The sequence below is a fragment of the Rhinoderma darwinii genome, chromosome 11 (genome assembly GCF_050947455.1).
Source record: "Rhinoderma darwinii isolate aRhiDar2 chromosome 11, aRhiDar2.hap1, whole genome shotgun sequence".
NCBI classification, from domain to species: Eukaryota; Metazoa; Chordata; class Amphibia; order Anura; family Rhinodermatidae; genus Rhinoderma; species Rhinoderma darwinii.
Window position 1 is genome coordinate 42,973,520 of NC_134697.1, and position 14,816 is coordinate 42,988,335.

Below are 14,816 nucleotides of genomic sequence, written 5' to 3' on the forward strand. Positions count from 1 at the left end.
GCTGCGCCACCAGCATTACAACTGCTGATAATGGTGGGATGGGGAGTTGTAGCTGCCCATTTCAGCACCACTATGCTGTCCATGGGCCTGCAGAGGATGTTCCTCCACAGCATAGTGGTGCTGATGCTGCGTGTGGTAGCCTAGAGGTGGGCTGTGTGGAAAGTTTACCACGGGTCGGCTGTAGGCTGGTACAGGACGGTCCCGCATCGGCACAGGAACAGGTGACATGCGGGCCGGCATTGGGCGGTGGAAGTGTTGGCGTGCCAAGGGGGTGGCAGGCTGTGAAGGGCCAGGTGCAGTGAAGGGCACCGATGGCTCAGGCAATCCACGCCAATGCTCAATTGCCTGGAAGCACTGGCGTGGGATGTTAGGAGGTGTGGCCGCGTCTATGAGGCTGAGTATCGAGCATTGGAGGCGCGCCATACGGTCGTCGGGTACTTGCCAGAGAAGCGGGGCAATGCTGTGGCCAAAGGTTTCACAGCCATCCTCCTCGGCGTTGCGACACAGCTACTCAAGTACCCTGGAGTCCACTTGGGCAGCTGCGGATCCAATGTGGCTGCGCCTGGCTGCTGCGGTGGTTTCAGGCGGAACGTCCCGTGGCACCTGGGGTTGGTTGGACGCCTGTGGGGCTGGTTCTGGTGCAGTCACCTCTGGGGTTAAGTGCAGCACGGGATGTTCTTCTTGTTGCGCCTGCACCTCCTCATGGCCAGCCTCCTCTTCCGTGTCAAGAAGATTGTCACTGCATCTGTAATAAAAAATATACAGTTCTTCGTAACATTGCCACAAGGGACAAACAAACAGTTTTGGTTGCATGACATGTGAACACAGACATTTCCACAAGGTACCGTCATTACTTACGGCCGCATCTCCTTAATGTCCTTGAGGAACATTAGCTGCTGCGTGTAGATGTATTTGCGCTTTTTGCTGGCCCCGTCACCACTGCGGCCTCTGGCGCCATATTCACGGCGGAATTGATCCCGGCAGCTCCTCCACTGGGTTTCTACATCATCAACTGTAGAAAGTTCCAAAAAAAACACAATTGTACTATCACCAGGTGGCATAACCGAAATATACACTTGTTGTAAACTTTGCCATTCCCTTACACACTAAGATACATGATACACAAGATCAATGATGCTGTGACACACCTGCTACGTTTGCCATTGGGAACATGTTAACACAAGGATACACTACAGCATGTGTGTTTTACAGGGCATATATAAAACAATGTACTTACCAATGCTCTTTCGGTCTCGTGTGCTGCCTTTAGCTCACTCATCGCTGAAGAGGGTCTGCGCTACCTCATCCCAAGTGACCTCCTTTCCCGTGCGGTCGTGGTAGGTCTCAGCCCGCGTGTCCCACAACTGTGGCGTCTCCTGGACCAGGCAGATCATCTTCTCGAAATCACAAGCACGAGGCAATGCGGCAGTTGTCGGTTTCAAGATCAAGCATGTGCCCAACAAGTGAAAATCCACTTCCTGGTTGGTGCTTGTTTGGCCAAGTTTTCTCAACTCATTTACATAGACTTAACAAGTCTTGCGTGAAAAACGCAGTCCGCACGGAAGTGCTTCCGTGTGGCATGCGTGGTTTTCACGCACCCATTGACTTCAATGGGTGTGTGATGCGTGAAAAACGCCCAAAGAACGGACATGTCGTGATTTTTTCGCAACGGACTCACGCTGCGTAAAAATCACGCACATGTCTGCACGGCCCCATAGACTAATATAGGTCCGTGCGACGCGCTTGAAAATCACACGTGTTGAACGGACGTATATCCTGTTCGTCTAAATAAGCCCTTAGACCGAGACGGGAGGCGATGGTTTGTTAACTTCATAAAAATATATTGTAAGATTCATTAAGATCTTTGGCTTGTGTGAATTGTATTATAAACTAATTGTTGAAAATGACTGATTATTTAAGCCAATTCACATGATGTAATAGGTCACACAAAAGAGCATTTTGTACGAGTACAATTCCATTGTGCATTAAAATATTGGCCTTTCACAAATATGTTTATAGTCGTCTCTGGCATGCAGTTATGAAAGCCAAAAACATGGTCCTTTCAGGCAATGATACATACTACAGGGTGGGCCATTTATATGGATACACCTAAATAAAATGGGAATGGTTGGTGATATTAACTTCCTGTTTGTGGCACATTAGTATATGGGAGGGGGGAAACTTTTCAAGCTGGGTGTTGACCATGGCGGCCATTTTGAAGTCGGCCATTTTGTATCCAACTTTAGTTTTTTCAATGGGAAGAGGGTCATGTGACACATTAAACTTATCGAGAATTTCACAAGAAAAACAATAGTGTGCTTGGTTTTAACGTTACTTTATTCTTTCAGGAGTTATTTACAAGTTTCTGACCACTTATAAAATGTGTTCAAAGTGCTGCCCATTGTGTTGGATTGTCAATGCAACCCTCTTCTCCCACTCTTCACACACTGATAGCAACACCGCAGAAGAAATGCCTCCCGATCTGACCCCCTTAGACTTTTATCTTTGGGGTCATCTGAAGGCAATTGTCTATGCTGTGAAGATACGAGATGTGCAGGAACTGAAACTACGGATACTGGAAGCCTGTGCTAGCATTTCTTCTGCAGTGTTGCTATCAGTGTGTGAAGAGTGGGAGAAGAGGGTTGCATTGACAATCCAACACAATGGGCAGCACTTTGAACACATTTTATAAGTGGTCAGAAACTTGTAAATAACTCATGAAAGAATAAAGTAACGTTAAAACCAAGCACACCATTGTTTTTCTTGTGAAATTCTCGATAAGTTTGATGTGTCACATGACCCTCTTCCCATTGAAAAAACTAAAGTTGGATACAAAATGACCGACTTCAAAATGGCCACCATGGTCAACACCCAGCTTGAAAAGTTTCCCCCTCCCATATACTAATGTGCCACAAACAGGAAGTTAATATCACCAACCATTCCCATTTTATTTAGGTGTATCCATATAAATGGCCCACCCTGTAGTATAACACATAGTGTAGATGAACAATAAGGGTATGTTCACAAACAGTGACAAAAACGTCTGAAAATACGGAGCTGATTTCAGAGAAAACAGCCTCTGATTTTCAAGCGTTTTTGTAGCTGAAAATGAAACTTCTTTTAATTTGGAGCTTCTTTTGAGACGTCCCATTTGAACTAAATGCTGTTTTTCCCATTGATTTCAATGGACAGATGTTTGTAGGCATTCAGCTTCCGTTTTTTAAGGCGTTTTTCGAGGCGTAAACGCCCCGAAATATGCCTGAAAACACTGCGTGTAAACATACCCTAACCGAACATAATGGAGCCTTGCACATTCAATAACTTTAATGGCTCAGCACACTTAGGCTGGGTTCACACACCCTATTTACGGATGTAATTTGGGCGTTTTAGCCCCGATTTACGTCCAAAGCGGCAGCAAACATCTGCCCATTCATTTGAATGGGCTTTACGATGTTCTGTGCTGACGGTCATTTTTTTTATGTGCCGCTGTCAAAAGACGGCGCGTAAAAAAGACGCCCGCGTCAAAAAAGTGCCTGTCACTTCTTGAGACGTAATTGGAGCCGTTTTCCATTGACACCATGGAAAAACAGCTCCAATTACGTCCGTCATGGACGCAGCGAAAAGCGCCTGCACATGCCATTACGTCTGAAATGCCAGAGATGTTTTCTCCTGAAAACAGCTCCGTAATTTCAGCCGTAACGGAGGGTGCCGTGTGAACATACCCTTAGGGTATGTGCACACGATAACTGCATTTACGTCTGAAATTACGGAGCTGTTTTCAGGAGAAAACAGCTCCTGCATTTCAGACGTAATTGCTCGTACTCGCGTTTTGCGGGGCGTCCATTACGGACGTAATTTGGAGCTGTTCTTCATTGGAGTCAATGAAAAACGGCTCCAATTACGTCCCAAGATGTGTCCTGCACTTCTTTGACGAGGCTGTTATTTTACATGCCGTCTTTTGACAGCGACGCGTAAAATGACAGGTTGTCGGCACAGTACATCGTAAGACCCATTGAAATGAATGGGCAGATGTTTGCCGACGTATTGGAGCCGTGTTTTCAGGCGTAATTTGAGGCGTAAAACGCCTCCATTACGCCTGAAAATAGGTCGTGTGAACCCAGCCTAACATAGTTAGGTACGGATTCAGAAAGTTAATATGGGGTAGAGGATTGCATAAAAGTGTGACATACAGTGGGGGGAATTAATTAAGACTGGTGTTTCAAAAATAAAGTTGGAGTAAGATGTTGCACGTCCCCTAATAAGCTTGTTGAATCTTCGGGTGTCAAGGTGAAATCTACGCCTTCTAGGAGCTGTTATAGACTACCGCTATAATTTACGCCCGTTTCCAGTGTAAATTAAAGTAAGGTCTCATGCACATGACCGCAGCCATGTTCACGGCCGTGATTTCCGGGTCGGCCGGCCACGGAGTGACAGCCGCGAGCCGCCCGAAATCGCTGGCCGTGAACATGGCTGCGGCCATTATTTTCAATGAGCCCAGACCCAAACACGGCCGTAATAAGACATGTCCGTTCTTTCTGCGGTGCAGACTCCTGGGCCAAGCACTGACCATGAAAACCACGGTCGAGTGCTTGGCCCCATAGGAATGAATGGGGCCGCAATTCTCCCGTGGATTTTCGGGGGAATTGCGGCCACAAAAGCACATTCGTGTGCATGAGGCCTAAATATGTTGGGACATGAATGGCCCCTCCCCCCACTAAGTGCTGACTTCTAAGGGGCCGTTCACATATGTCTGTTGTCTTTGTCAGTTTCCCTCCGGCGTGTTGCAGAAAATCGGGAGGGAAACTGATGCTAGAACGGACCTGTGCAGGAGCCGTATCCAAAAACGTTACCTGCAGTGTTTTTATGTCCCTGGGAAGTCCGGCGCCGTATCCTATTTAATGTATTGTTCACAAGATCAACGCCGGGTGCTGCCGCATCCACCTTCCGGTAGCACCCGGCGCGGAAATATCTGGCCAGTGCATTGCAGATGCTCTGGCCAGAGAGCAGGAGCGGAATTTAGTGCTACCTATGCCCTCAACTGTAGTAAGTGCCACCCACGCCCCCTGTAAATAGTTTTACCCACACCCCACTGTAGATAGGGCCACCCCTCCTGTATATAGCGCTTCCCCGCCCTATAGATAGCGCCACTGTAGCTCCCTCTAGGAGCGGAATTCCCAGTCAGAGCGTTGGCAACTCTCTGGCTGGGGATTCCGTTATGAGAGGGAGCCCCTGACGTCCCTGTCGATATACGGACTGAAACGTCAGGAACTCCTCCAGGAGGGAATCCCCGGCCAGGGAGTTGCCGATGCTCTGGCCGGGGATTCCGCTTCTAGAGGTAACCCCTGACATCACTGTCCATATAGGAGGGGTGGTGGGTGGCACTATCTAAAGGGGGGCATAAGTGGCACTTTCTACAGGGGGGCATGGGTGGCACCATCTACAGGGGACATGGGTGACACTATATACAGGGGGCGTGGGTGGGTCTATAGGGGGCATGGGTGGCACTATATACAGAGTGTACTGTGGCACTATCTACACTGGGGTGTATGGCACTATATACAGAGAGCAGTGTGGCACTATCTACTGAAGGCACTGTGACATTATATACAGGGGGGGGTGTGGCACGATCTACATTGGGAATTTCCGGCCAGAGCATTGCCGACGGCCTGGCTGGGGTGAAGGAGCGGAATTTAGTGCCACCCACGCCCCCCTGTGGACAGTGCCAACCTGACCCACCTGTAGATAGCGCTACCCACACCCTGTAGATCGTGCCACTGTAGCTCCCTCTAGGAGCGGAATCCCAGGTCAGAGCATCGGCAATGCTCTGGCCAGGGATTCCGCTACTAGAGGTAGCCCCTGACGCCCCTGTCCATATATGGACTGTCACATCAGGGGCTCCTCCACGAGGGAATTCTTGGCCAGAGCGTTTCTGAAACTCTGGATGTGGATTCCGGGTTGTGTTGTTTTTGACGTTCTCAAAACAACGGACTACCTCGCCGAGCTTGCGGTTGTTTCTATTCACACGACAGGTTCTGGGTGTCAGCCATCTTGGTCCGTTTTTGACAGCCATTTTGAATCCATTCTGTGTCTGCGTCTCCAGTTTTGCTTCTCAAAAACGTCACCCTCCTACTAGAGATGGATCTGCATGTCTTTATCCTCCCGGACATACTATCCACTATTTAAGCAACCTCAAGCACATCATCTAAAGTACCTAAAAGAATTACACTGAACAAATGGCAACCAAATCAAAACTTCCACTTTTTCTTGATAGCTTACGTGACCTTCTTATAAAGTATAACTTTAAAGAAGAACATGGCCTACATCTTGGAAAGAATTTGGAACAATTGCTTTTATTTCTTTCACAGAGACTGAACCAATGATCCGAACACGTGTTCTTACAAAAGCCAGAATATCCCCCTGGATGTTTAAGATTTCTCCACCTCACCCAACATCAGGTACCTGATGTAGAAATATGTTGTTGTTTTTTTATCAGAGTCCCTGTATCTTTTTTTGTGTGTCAATGGCACCACCTCCAGGTTTTTTTATGAATTATTACTTGAAGATCTCATAATTGTACTGGCCTCCTTACAACAGTCGATAAGGTTAAGGTGGCCATCCACGCAGTTTTGATGAACAGGCCTGAAACATTTAACATCCAACACAACATAAAGGATCGTAGACACAGGAGAGGTCTGAGGCAACTTAATGTCTCACTAATCTTAGGCGTCACTGGGAAGTCACACTGTGTATGGTCGGCTACAACTAATATATGTGTATCAGTAAATGACAATTCTCTCAGGAATGTCCCTATCTGATTGGTTCCTTGACAAGCGACCCATTTGAACAGATACAATTCCTTAATTTGATATCATATTTTACCAAAAACATCATTTGTTTTGCTTAAGGTGGAGATATCCTTAATGCTGTTTCCATGTACCAGTAATGGGTTACATCACGATCACTTTAAAAGTAGCTGTACGTGCAATTTTATGCGCCACATCATTTTCTCATTAACAAAGTCAGGAAGGATAGGGCATGAGGAGGTCATAAAAAAGGAAAAACGCAGCATACTTCATGCTCGGCGCAATTTAATGCTCAGTTCACATCTCGTTTTGTGCACACGTTTATAGTACACGCCGAAGTATACGTTTAAAAAGTTACAAAAAACCTATGCATTTGTGAGATACGCTTACTTTTTCTTGTGGTATACGTTTGTGTCCAGTCTTACTTCTAAAATCGTATACGTTTTTGTTCTTGAGCCAAATCAATAAGGATTTGTAAAGTCAAAATATAAAAGCAAGACGTAGGGAGGGGCTGCAGTGTTTTCTGGCGTGAGGACTGAGGGGCTTGGCAGAGGGGAGTAATTGTTTTGTCTCATAAAGTAATTTCCCATATATGGTGTCAAAACATAAAAAATTTACGTATGCAATCGTAGGGTTTAAGGTGGCATTCGTCATCCATACGTCGCTATTGCCTTCAATACAACTAGAAACGTATACGTGCGGTGTGCGTTTTGGAATAGTACTGAAAAGTGTAATAGACTACACTTTTCAGGACTTGGAGAAAAAAAAAAAAAAAAGGATAGAACATAAGAATAAACGACACTATTATGGCGTCCGTCGTGTCCATAGAAATTAATGTACACACTGTGGCGCATGTTTTGACACTGTTTTCATATCAAAACGGGCACGTCTGACGTACAGTAAAAACAAGATGTGAACGCCAGTCTAAAGGCCCTTTTAGAGGAGTCAATGATCAGGCAAACAAGGGTTCATATGAACGCTTCTTCCCTATCATTGCCCGCTGTAAACAGGGCAACAATCAGACAATGAATGAGCAATGCTTGTTCATCGGCTGATTCTATCGTTTATGCAGCACAAAATATTATCCTTGTTGGCAGCGCATCTCCGTGTGTAAACAGGGACACGCTCTGCCAACATGATGGAAACGCATGGGGACGAGCGATCGTAGTAACCTTCGCTTGTCCCCATCCATAGCTCCTTGTGAAAGGAGCGCCCGATCGGGCCAATACTAGCCGGTGTAAAAAGACCCCAAGATGTATTGTGTGAACAGGATTTTTCAGAGTTCACTGCAACGTAATATTTGGCCAGTCTGGTAAATTCTAGTAAAATAACCAGTAATGTGTGACACGTGTGTGGTGAAAAACACTACCAACAGTTGACATTTTAAAGATTTATATAACACATTTATTTTTCTCGGAATATAAAAAAAAATGAAATTCCAACCACTGATACTTGTCAGAATAATAATAGCACACAGAAGCAAAAATTGAACATTATTAAATTGACCAACAAAGTTGTTGAAACGGAGGGTGTGATTTATTTGGGGACAGCAGGACAGTCCTCTCTGGGATGGGATGAATCTGAAAAGGCTTAAACAATATTCAGGGTAGAAGAGTCCATACAATCACTTGCCATGATCTTGGTAGGAGATGTCATGTCACTGGCATTCTGATCAGGCAACCCTGGCGCATAGAACTGTCATTTACCATGAGAGGCTTTACAGCAGCCGGCCCCAGTATTATTTTTCATTCTTCCATTGGTCAGCCTTTTTACCTCCTCTAGCGCTCTTCTTGGGCAGTCGCCTTTTAAGTCTTGCTTCGTGCATCACTGCGGCGTCTTTAATAAGTCGCTTTCTTGACTTTATTCGTATAAGATCTTCTCTCCCCATTTCAAGCATCTGCTCCTCCCAAGCTTTCATTTCATTCTCATACCGGATCTTGTCATCTTGAGCCAGCTGTATATACATCTGTGAGAACACACAAAAAACCCTTTAAGAATAATGTCAAGATTTCGAAGTCTTGTCTCTTTAAATTAGAGAAAACAAAACGGACCCTAAGAAAAGAAATTAGAATAGGGGGGCCCAATGTGTGATTCCATGTCATTTGAAGTTAATGGGGAAAACTAAGCAAATCTGTGCTGGATTACGCATGCTGCTATTATTTTATTTAAGAAAATAAAACTTCTATCACAAAAATGTTCTTACACTGCCCTTGCCTCTACCGTATACACAGCGCTCATTCAGCACGGTGTATGTGAAAGAGAGAATACTGAAGTGGTAAAGAACGGCTCTGGTGTCTGGCTGTGGTGTAAATTTACTAGTGTGGGCACAGAGCTCAGCACATGCACGGTAAAGTAATGTAACGCAGTCCTTAAAGGGGTTGTAAAAAACGGATGAACTATCCTCAGGATAGCACATCAATATCTGAACGGTGGGGGTTCGACTCCTCGCACCCGTGCCAATCAGCTGTTTTGAAGGGGCCTCTGCGTTCGTACGAGCGCTGTTTCCCCTTCATTCCTTACCTGCTTGTACTGTGAATTGCCGACACGCTTGTAGCGGCGGTTCACAGTGATGAAGCCGTCTCCCATTGAAGTGAATGGAAGAAGGCTGTAATACTGATAACCGCCGCTACAAGCGTGTCGACGGCTCACAGTATGAGCAGTGACATTAATGAAGGGGAAGCAGTGCTTGCATGAGTACTGCGGTCCCTTCCAAACAGCTGATCGGCAGGGGTGCCAGGCCCCCACTGAGCAGATATTGATGGCCTATCCATAGGATAGGCCATCTATTTTGTATGACTGGACAACCCATTTAAGCAGTTAGAAGTTATTAGAACCTCCTTTACATGTTTTTGTGAGTGCGGCAGTCTGTCCCAATCTTCATGTAGACTCTTCATCTTTTCCTGAAATATAAAAAATAATTATTAAGAATTAAAGTCAAAAGTAGAATACATAAATAGCAATTGTTATATACTTAGTGTTCTGCACTACAACCATAGTGCCGGATCACATATTTGCTTCCATTCTACCTTGCACTGTTGTGTTAAAGAAGCACTCCACTTTTTTTTTATTGCACCCTCCATTTGTTTCAGTGGGGTGCTGTGTGCAGAAATACTTACCGATCCCCGCATCTTGTCTTTTTCGGGTCCAGCGCCGCTCACGTGATCTTCCCTCTGACGTGTCTGGAATCGCTGTGCTTTAGACTAAACCCGAACTCAGGCTCTCAATGCATTCCTATGGGAGCCAGAACGAGACTCCATAGGAATGAATTGGGAGCCTTACTTCCGGTTTTCTGAAAAGCAGCGATTCCAGACCAGGTCAGAATGAAGATCACAAACGACGCTGGACCCAAAAAAACTTACCAATCCCTGCATCTGGTCTATTTCTGCACACAGCACCCCACTGAAACACCAATGTAGAGGGTGCAATAAAAAAAATAAAAGTGGAGTTTTCCTTTAACATTTTGCATACAGCTACATGTACAGCGGAGCAGGCAGCAGTAGGTTTGTCCTTGTGAGCGGCAGAACGGACAAGCCTTGTTCCATGGAGTTCTATTGAAGTCATGTCATCTGTGCGACAGCTCAAGAGGACCAGCCCTCGCCGCTGACAGCACCCTGCTACCCTATACATGTTGTAGCAGAATTTTAATGCAATATTTATTACAATGTGTTAACACTTGATGTTCTGACACTTTGTAACATATTCACTTACCTACTTGCTGATATGCAAATCCCCAGTACTATACTATATACCAAGTACTATAATTATCAGAACCAACAGCAACATCAGCAGCTATCTGAACCTCAAGAAGAGAAGCATCCTCATGTAAGTATAAGGCAACCCATTACGGTACTAGAAAACACATCAGTTCCGGTACACAATGTAAGTGCCCACCGATAAGTTAGCGCCGCCGGCTTCATGGAAATGTTCAGACATGAAGATGTTGTAAGCGTTCCGGGATCCTTTGGGTTTTCCAAGTAATGTCAATTCCTGAGAGAGAAACGAATCATAACCGGATTATATACTGTAAATAGAAATGAATGAAAAACTACCCGAAACCCTTCAAAATCAATGATGTGTCAACTACATATATGACTGTTCACTCTACATACTGAGAGGAGGGCTACACACTACATACAGGGAGACCTCCCAGCATCCCCAGGTAAGTATGTTTTTCAGTGGTGAGAAATCTATTTAAACTCCGGCATATTAGCCAATAGAGGTGGAAACGTGGATCCACAAGCCAGCAATTCATCCTCCATTGGCTTTCTTTTTGCAACAAATATAGCTTTGCATTAAACCATTCACCTGCTGGCAAAACGCAGAGTAGGCAAATTTTCAAAGATTTGTTCATCTCTATTTGGGGGGGATATTCTCGATTCTTGGACGACTCCTCTCGACAACTATGCTCTCAGCTCTGCTCCAATCCAGCCTTTATCTAAAGCCGGGGTCAGCAACCTTCGCCACCTCTGCTGTTGCGAAGCTACAATTCCCAGCATGCCCGGACAGCCTTTGGCTGGAATAACAATGCCTTCGGCTGTCTGTTCATGCTGGGAGTTGTAGTTTCACAACAGCTGACATGCCGAAGGTTGCTGACCCCTGATCTAAAGGCCTTAATGATACAGGACAAACTGGTTGTTAGAGACAAGCAGCCCGTCAGCCTCATACAAGGACGTATCTGTCAGTATATACCTAGCAACCAGTCTGTCTCAGGTGACACAGTTGTCCAGCTCTAAGATGTATTGACACGGTCTTGATATTTGCCCGGTCACACCATTTACCACATTAGACTATGTTACTAAAGCTTTTCTTATAGGAGCTTTCCATCATCTCTTACCCGCTTATGTATTATGTGCTTTCGCTTCACCAGCCTTCGTTTTCTTTTTTCCTTCAACAGCTCCAGCTCAAGAGGACTCAAAGACTCCTTGTATTTTCTGACTTCATCTTTGTATATTAACCGTTCCTCATTGGCAGCCTCTATGTACGGCTGGAATAGAACACAATAAGGTCTGTTTTTTCCCCTTATGAGAATCCGCATCTACAACTATAGAGACTTCCTGAGAAAATGCATAGATCTAATCATTTTTTGGCCTCCACAAATATAACTAATTACTTTGGATCAGCGATCTTTAACTGTGCCCCCCTTCCCCCAACAGTGGCAAAATCACAACTCCGAGCAGGGACTGACAAGTAGTCATATAAGTGAATATTATACATTAAGGTACATTTTGTGGTTATGGATAAGATTGAAACAAAAATGACCAGAACGCTTATCCCACTTCACAGACGCTTTAAAGGCAATGCATGAGATTTATCAATAGCGGTGCGAAATGCGTGATCTCACGAGTTGGCCAAACCGCACCAAATTTATCAACATGAGGCACATGACAACTCACTAGGCATATTAAATGTTTGTTTTCCTTGTGTCTTTAGTAAATTTGGTGCATTTTATTCCTCCTAGCATCAGTCCCTTTTCCAGGATACCCCTTGACAGAGCCCGCGTATATGTGTGTAGTAATTCCCTGCTAATCATTAGTCATAATTGTAAAATCATACTGTGTGATCTACACTAACACCTGTCCCACCCCCCCAAAAAAAAACATATTGCTGTACATTAATATAATATCTGTATTACTTTTCTTGCAGATTCTGAAAGTCCTCTCCATTCCAGGGCAAGCAGTTTAGATATTTCTGGCAGCTTTGCCTCTGTTGCAAGAAAAAAAAAATAAGCAAATATAATTTAAATATGTATAAAACATTAGGGGCAATATATTTATTATTCCAGCCAGGACTACACAGACAGCTGATCGTTGCAGCACAAGGGACTATATATATATGTGCCTACAATCTCTTTTCTGGATCCAGATAGATGGAATTTACACATAACAAAATATGGTCAGCTCAGAATACAAGTTGATCTATAATGAGTGACTGCAAAACTGGAGAGTCTGTTTAATGGGGTTTTCTGCTTGCAGAAGGATTTCCCTAACTCCCGTTTAGCTGTAGAAGTCAGCAGGCGGCAATCACAGGTGGAGTAAAGGAAGGGCAGGGAAGTCTGGTCATGCAGGGGTGCGGCTCATTTAAGGGAATATGTCACTAGTTTTGGGGCTACTAACTCTACCGCAGAAACCCATGTGATCAGCTTCGGGTTGTCTTAGACAGATAACCCCTTTAAAATCGACATATCGATAGGCTACTCTATGCATTTCTGGTCATTGGGAGAGTCCGATGGCCACCTCTGCAGCGGTTGGATCGCACTCACCAGGAAACTGTTTCACTATTGTTGGCCGCTGCTGAATCACAAAACGGAGATAGGATGTCAGAGGACGTTTTGGCAAGTCGTCTTGCGATTGCGGCTTGGAGAACCACCTTGTTGCGGAGAACTGTAAGGTTGGCAGTGCTCCTGGGAGGCTGTTGCATCTGTGAATGAGAGAATCGTTGACCCTTGTGTGTCATTTCAGAACACTATCTCACTGCACCATCAGATACAGTGACCATTCAGCTGAAAATGGACAAATCTAGAAGATCACTCTGTATGAGATTGTGAAGAAAGAGCTGGTTGTTTGGAGAGAAGAATGAGTTAAAGGGGTTTACCTATTGGAGCCCTATGGTCAGCGAATGGAGCAGGGCACGAGTTCGTCTACAAGGCCAGTTTTACACACAGTGTTTTGACGGGTTTTCGGTGGCATTTTTCGCTGCTCTTTTACACATTTTTAGGGGGCAAACAAACGCTGTGGCCACATGTTACTTTAAAACCTATTGGCGTTTTTCTCCATAGAACATGAAAAATGGCAATAAGAAAATTTTCACAAACAAAAAATTAAGTCTGGTAGATTGAAAGATTTGTGGGAAAGGATTCAGTATAACTTGTATTTTATTCATTTAAACCTCTGCTCATTCTAGTATTAGGAGTCCAGTGGGCGGTCATAATCAATGATTAACAGCGATCTCTGCACACTCCCCACACAGGGAAGGCTGTCAGTCATTAGGTAGGACCGCCCACTGGACTCCTAACCCCAGAATGAGCAGAGGTTTAAATGAATAAAATACAAGTTATACTAAATATGTTTCCACAAACCTATATATCAATCTAGTCGCCTCCTCCAGCTCTATAACACGACACATGCAGATCAGACGGCATGGTCAACCTGACAGGTACCCTTTAATAAAAGTTGAATGAGCATATTAGAGAAATTTATCAAAAATAGTACAAGGGAGAAGTGGAGTTGTTGCCCAAAGTAACCAATCAGATTCTGTCTTTCATTTTCAAAAGGGACTCTGAAAAAATGAGAGCTTGAATCTGATCTTTTGCTTTGGCACCTGCTCACATTTCCTTTGCCAGCTTTTAATTCATCCGCCCTCATACACTTATATTTTAGACTTTCTCCTTTTATCCTATAGTGTCTGCGTTTGTTTTTCCGTCCCATTGCGGTTTTCGCTGGACAAAATAACGCTGAACATTACACTATTATGTCCAGGATTTTTGACAGAGTCTGAGGATATTGAGAGTACATAAATAAAGTAAGAGCGTGCGTGTGTGTGTGTGTGTGTGTGTGTGTGTGTGTGTATGTATATATATATATATATATATATATATATATACACACACATACAAATCTAAACAGGTCATACATATGAGGCTTTGTGTAATGGTTATCTATAACAGATCACATCCCCCCGACCCTACGGCTGACACCTTGTTACTTGTGTGCAGCTGAGCCCGGCCAAGGACTTAACAAGGAGACCGACGCCTCTTGACAGCAGGGAAACCATGTCTGATGGACAAACACGCTCCTGGGAGTCCCGCTCAGCCGCACTGCATGCCGGATCACCTCTGGCACATACGTCACTTCCCTTTGCCTCTTTCTGTATAAGGGCAGTACATAGGAAGTAAACACATGTATATTTACTTGAAAAGCATTGTAAGTGTAGCAAGACTCCGATTTGTTTAATTTGATGCTAATATATGTTCATTTTTATTACATTCGTATGGGTGAAAACTACCGGAACGTTTGT

At 44.6% G+C, this 14,816-nt stretch overlaps 1 protein-coding gene across 1 annotated transcript; it reads right to left on the bottom strand.

Annotated features, from left to right (window-relative positions):
• Nucleotides 1–8,184: 8,184 nt before the first annotated feature.
• Nucleotides 8,185–14,645, bottom strand: TFAM (transcription factor A, mitochondrial). Its single transcript, XM_075841184.1, has 7 exons — nt 14,497–14,645; nt 13,063–13,220; nt 12,436–12,506; nt 11,638–11,787; nt 10,695–10,790; nt 9,647–9,703; nt 8,185–8,769 (listed from the first exon to the last, which is right to left on the bottom strand). The coding sequence occupies exons 1-7, from the start codon at nt 14,571–14,573 to the stop codon at nt 8,542–8,544; spliced, it is 837 nt and encodes a 278-aa protein (XP_075697299.1). The 5' UTR covers nt 14,574–14,645; the 3' UTR covers nt 8,185–8,541.
• Between the last annotated feature and the right edge of the window lie 171 nt (nt 14,646–14,816).

Excerpts from the sequence above, each read along its gene's own strand:
- TFAM (XM_075841184.1), bottom strand. The coding sequence starts at position 14,573 with ATGGTTTCCCTGCTGTCAAGAGGCGTCGGTCTCCTTGTTAAGTCCTTG. Across the intron at positions 13,221-14,496 it reads AGCTGCACACAAGTAACAAG|ATGCAACAGCCTCCCAGGAG; the intron begins GTGTCAGCCGTA and ends TCTCATTCACAG. Across the intron at positions 9,704-10,694 it reads CCGGCGGCGCTAACTTATCG|GAAAAGATGAAGAGTCTACA; the intron begins GTGGGCACTTAC and ends TTTATATTTCAG.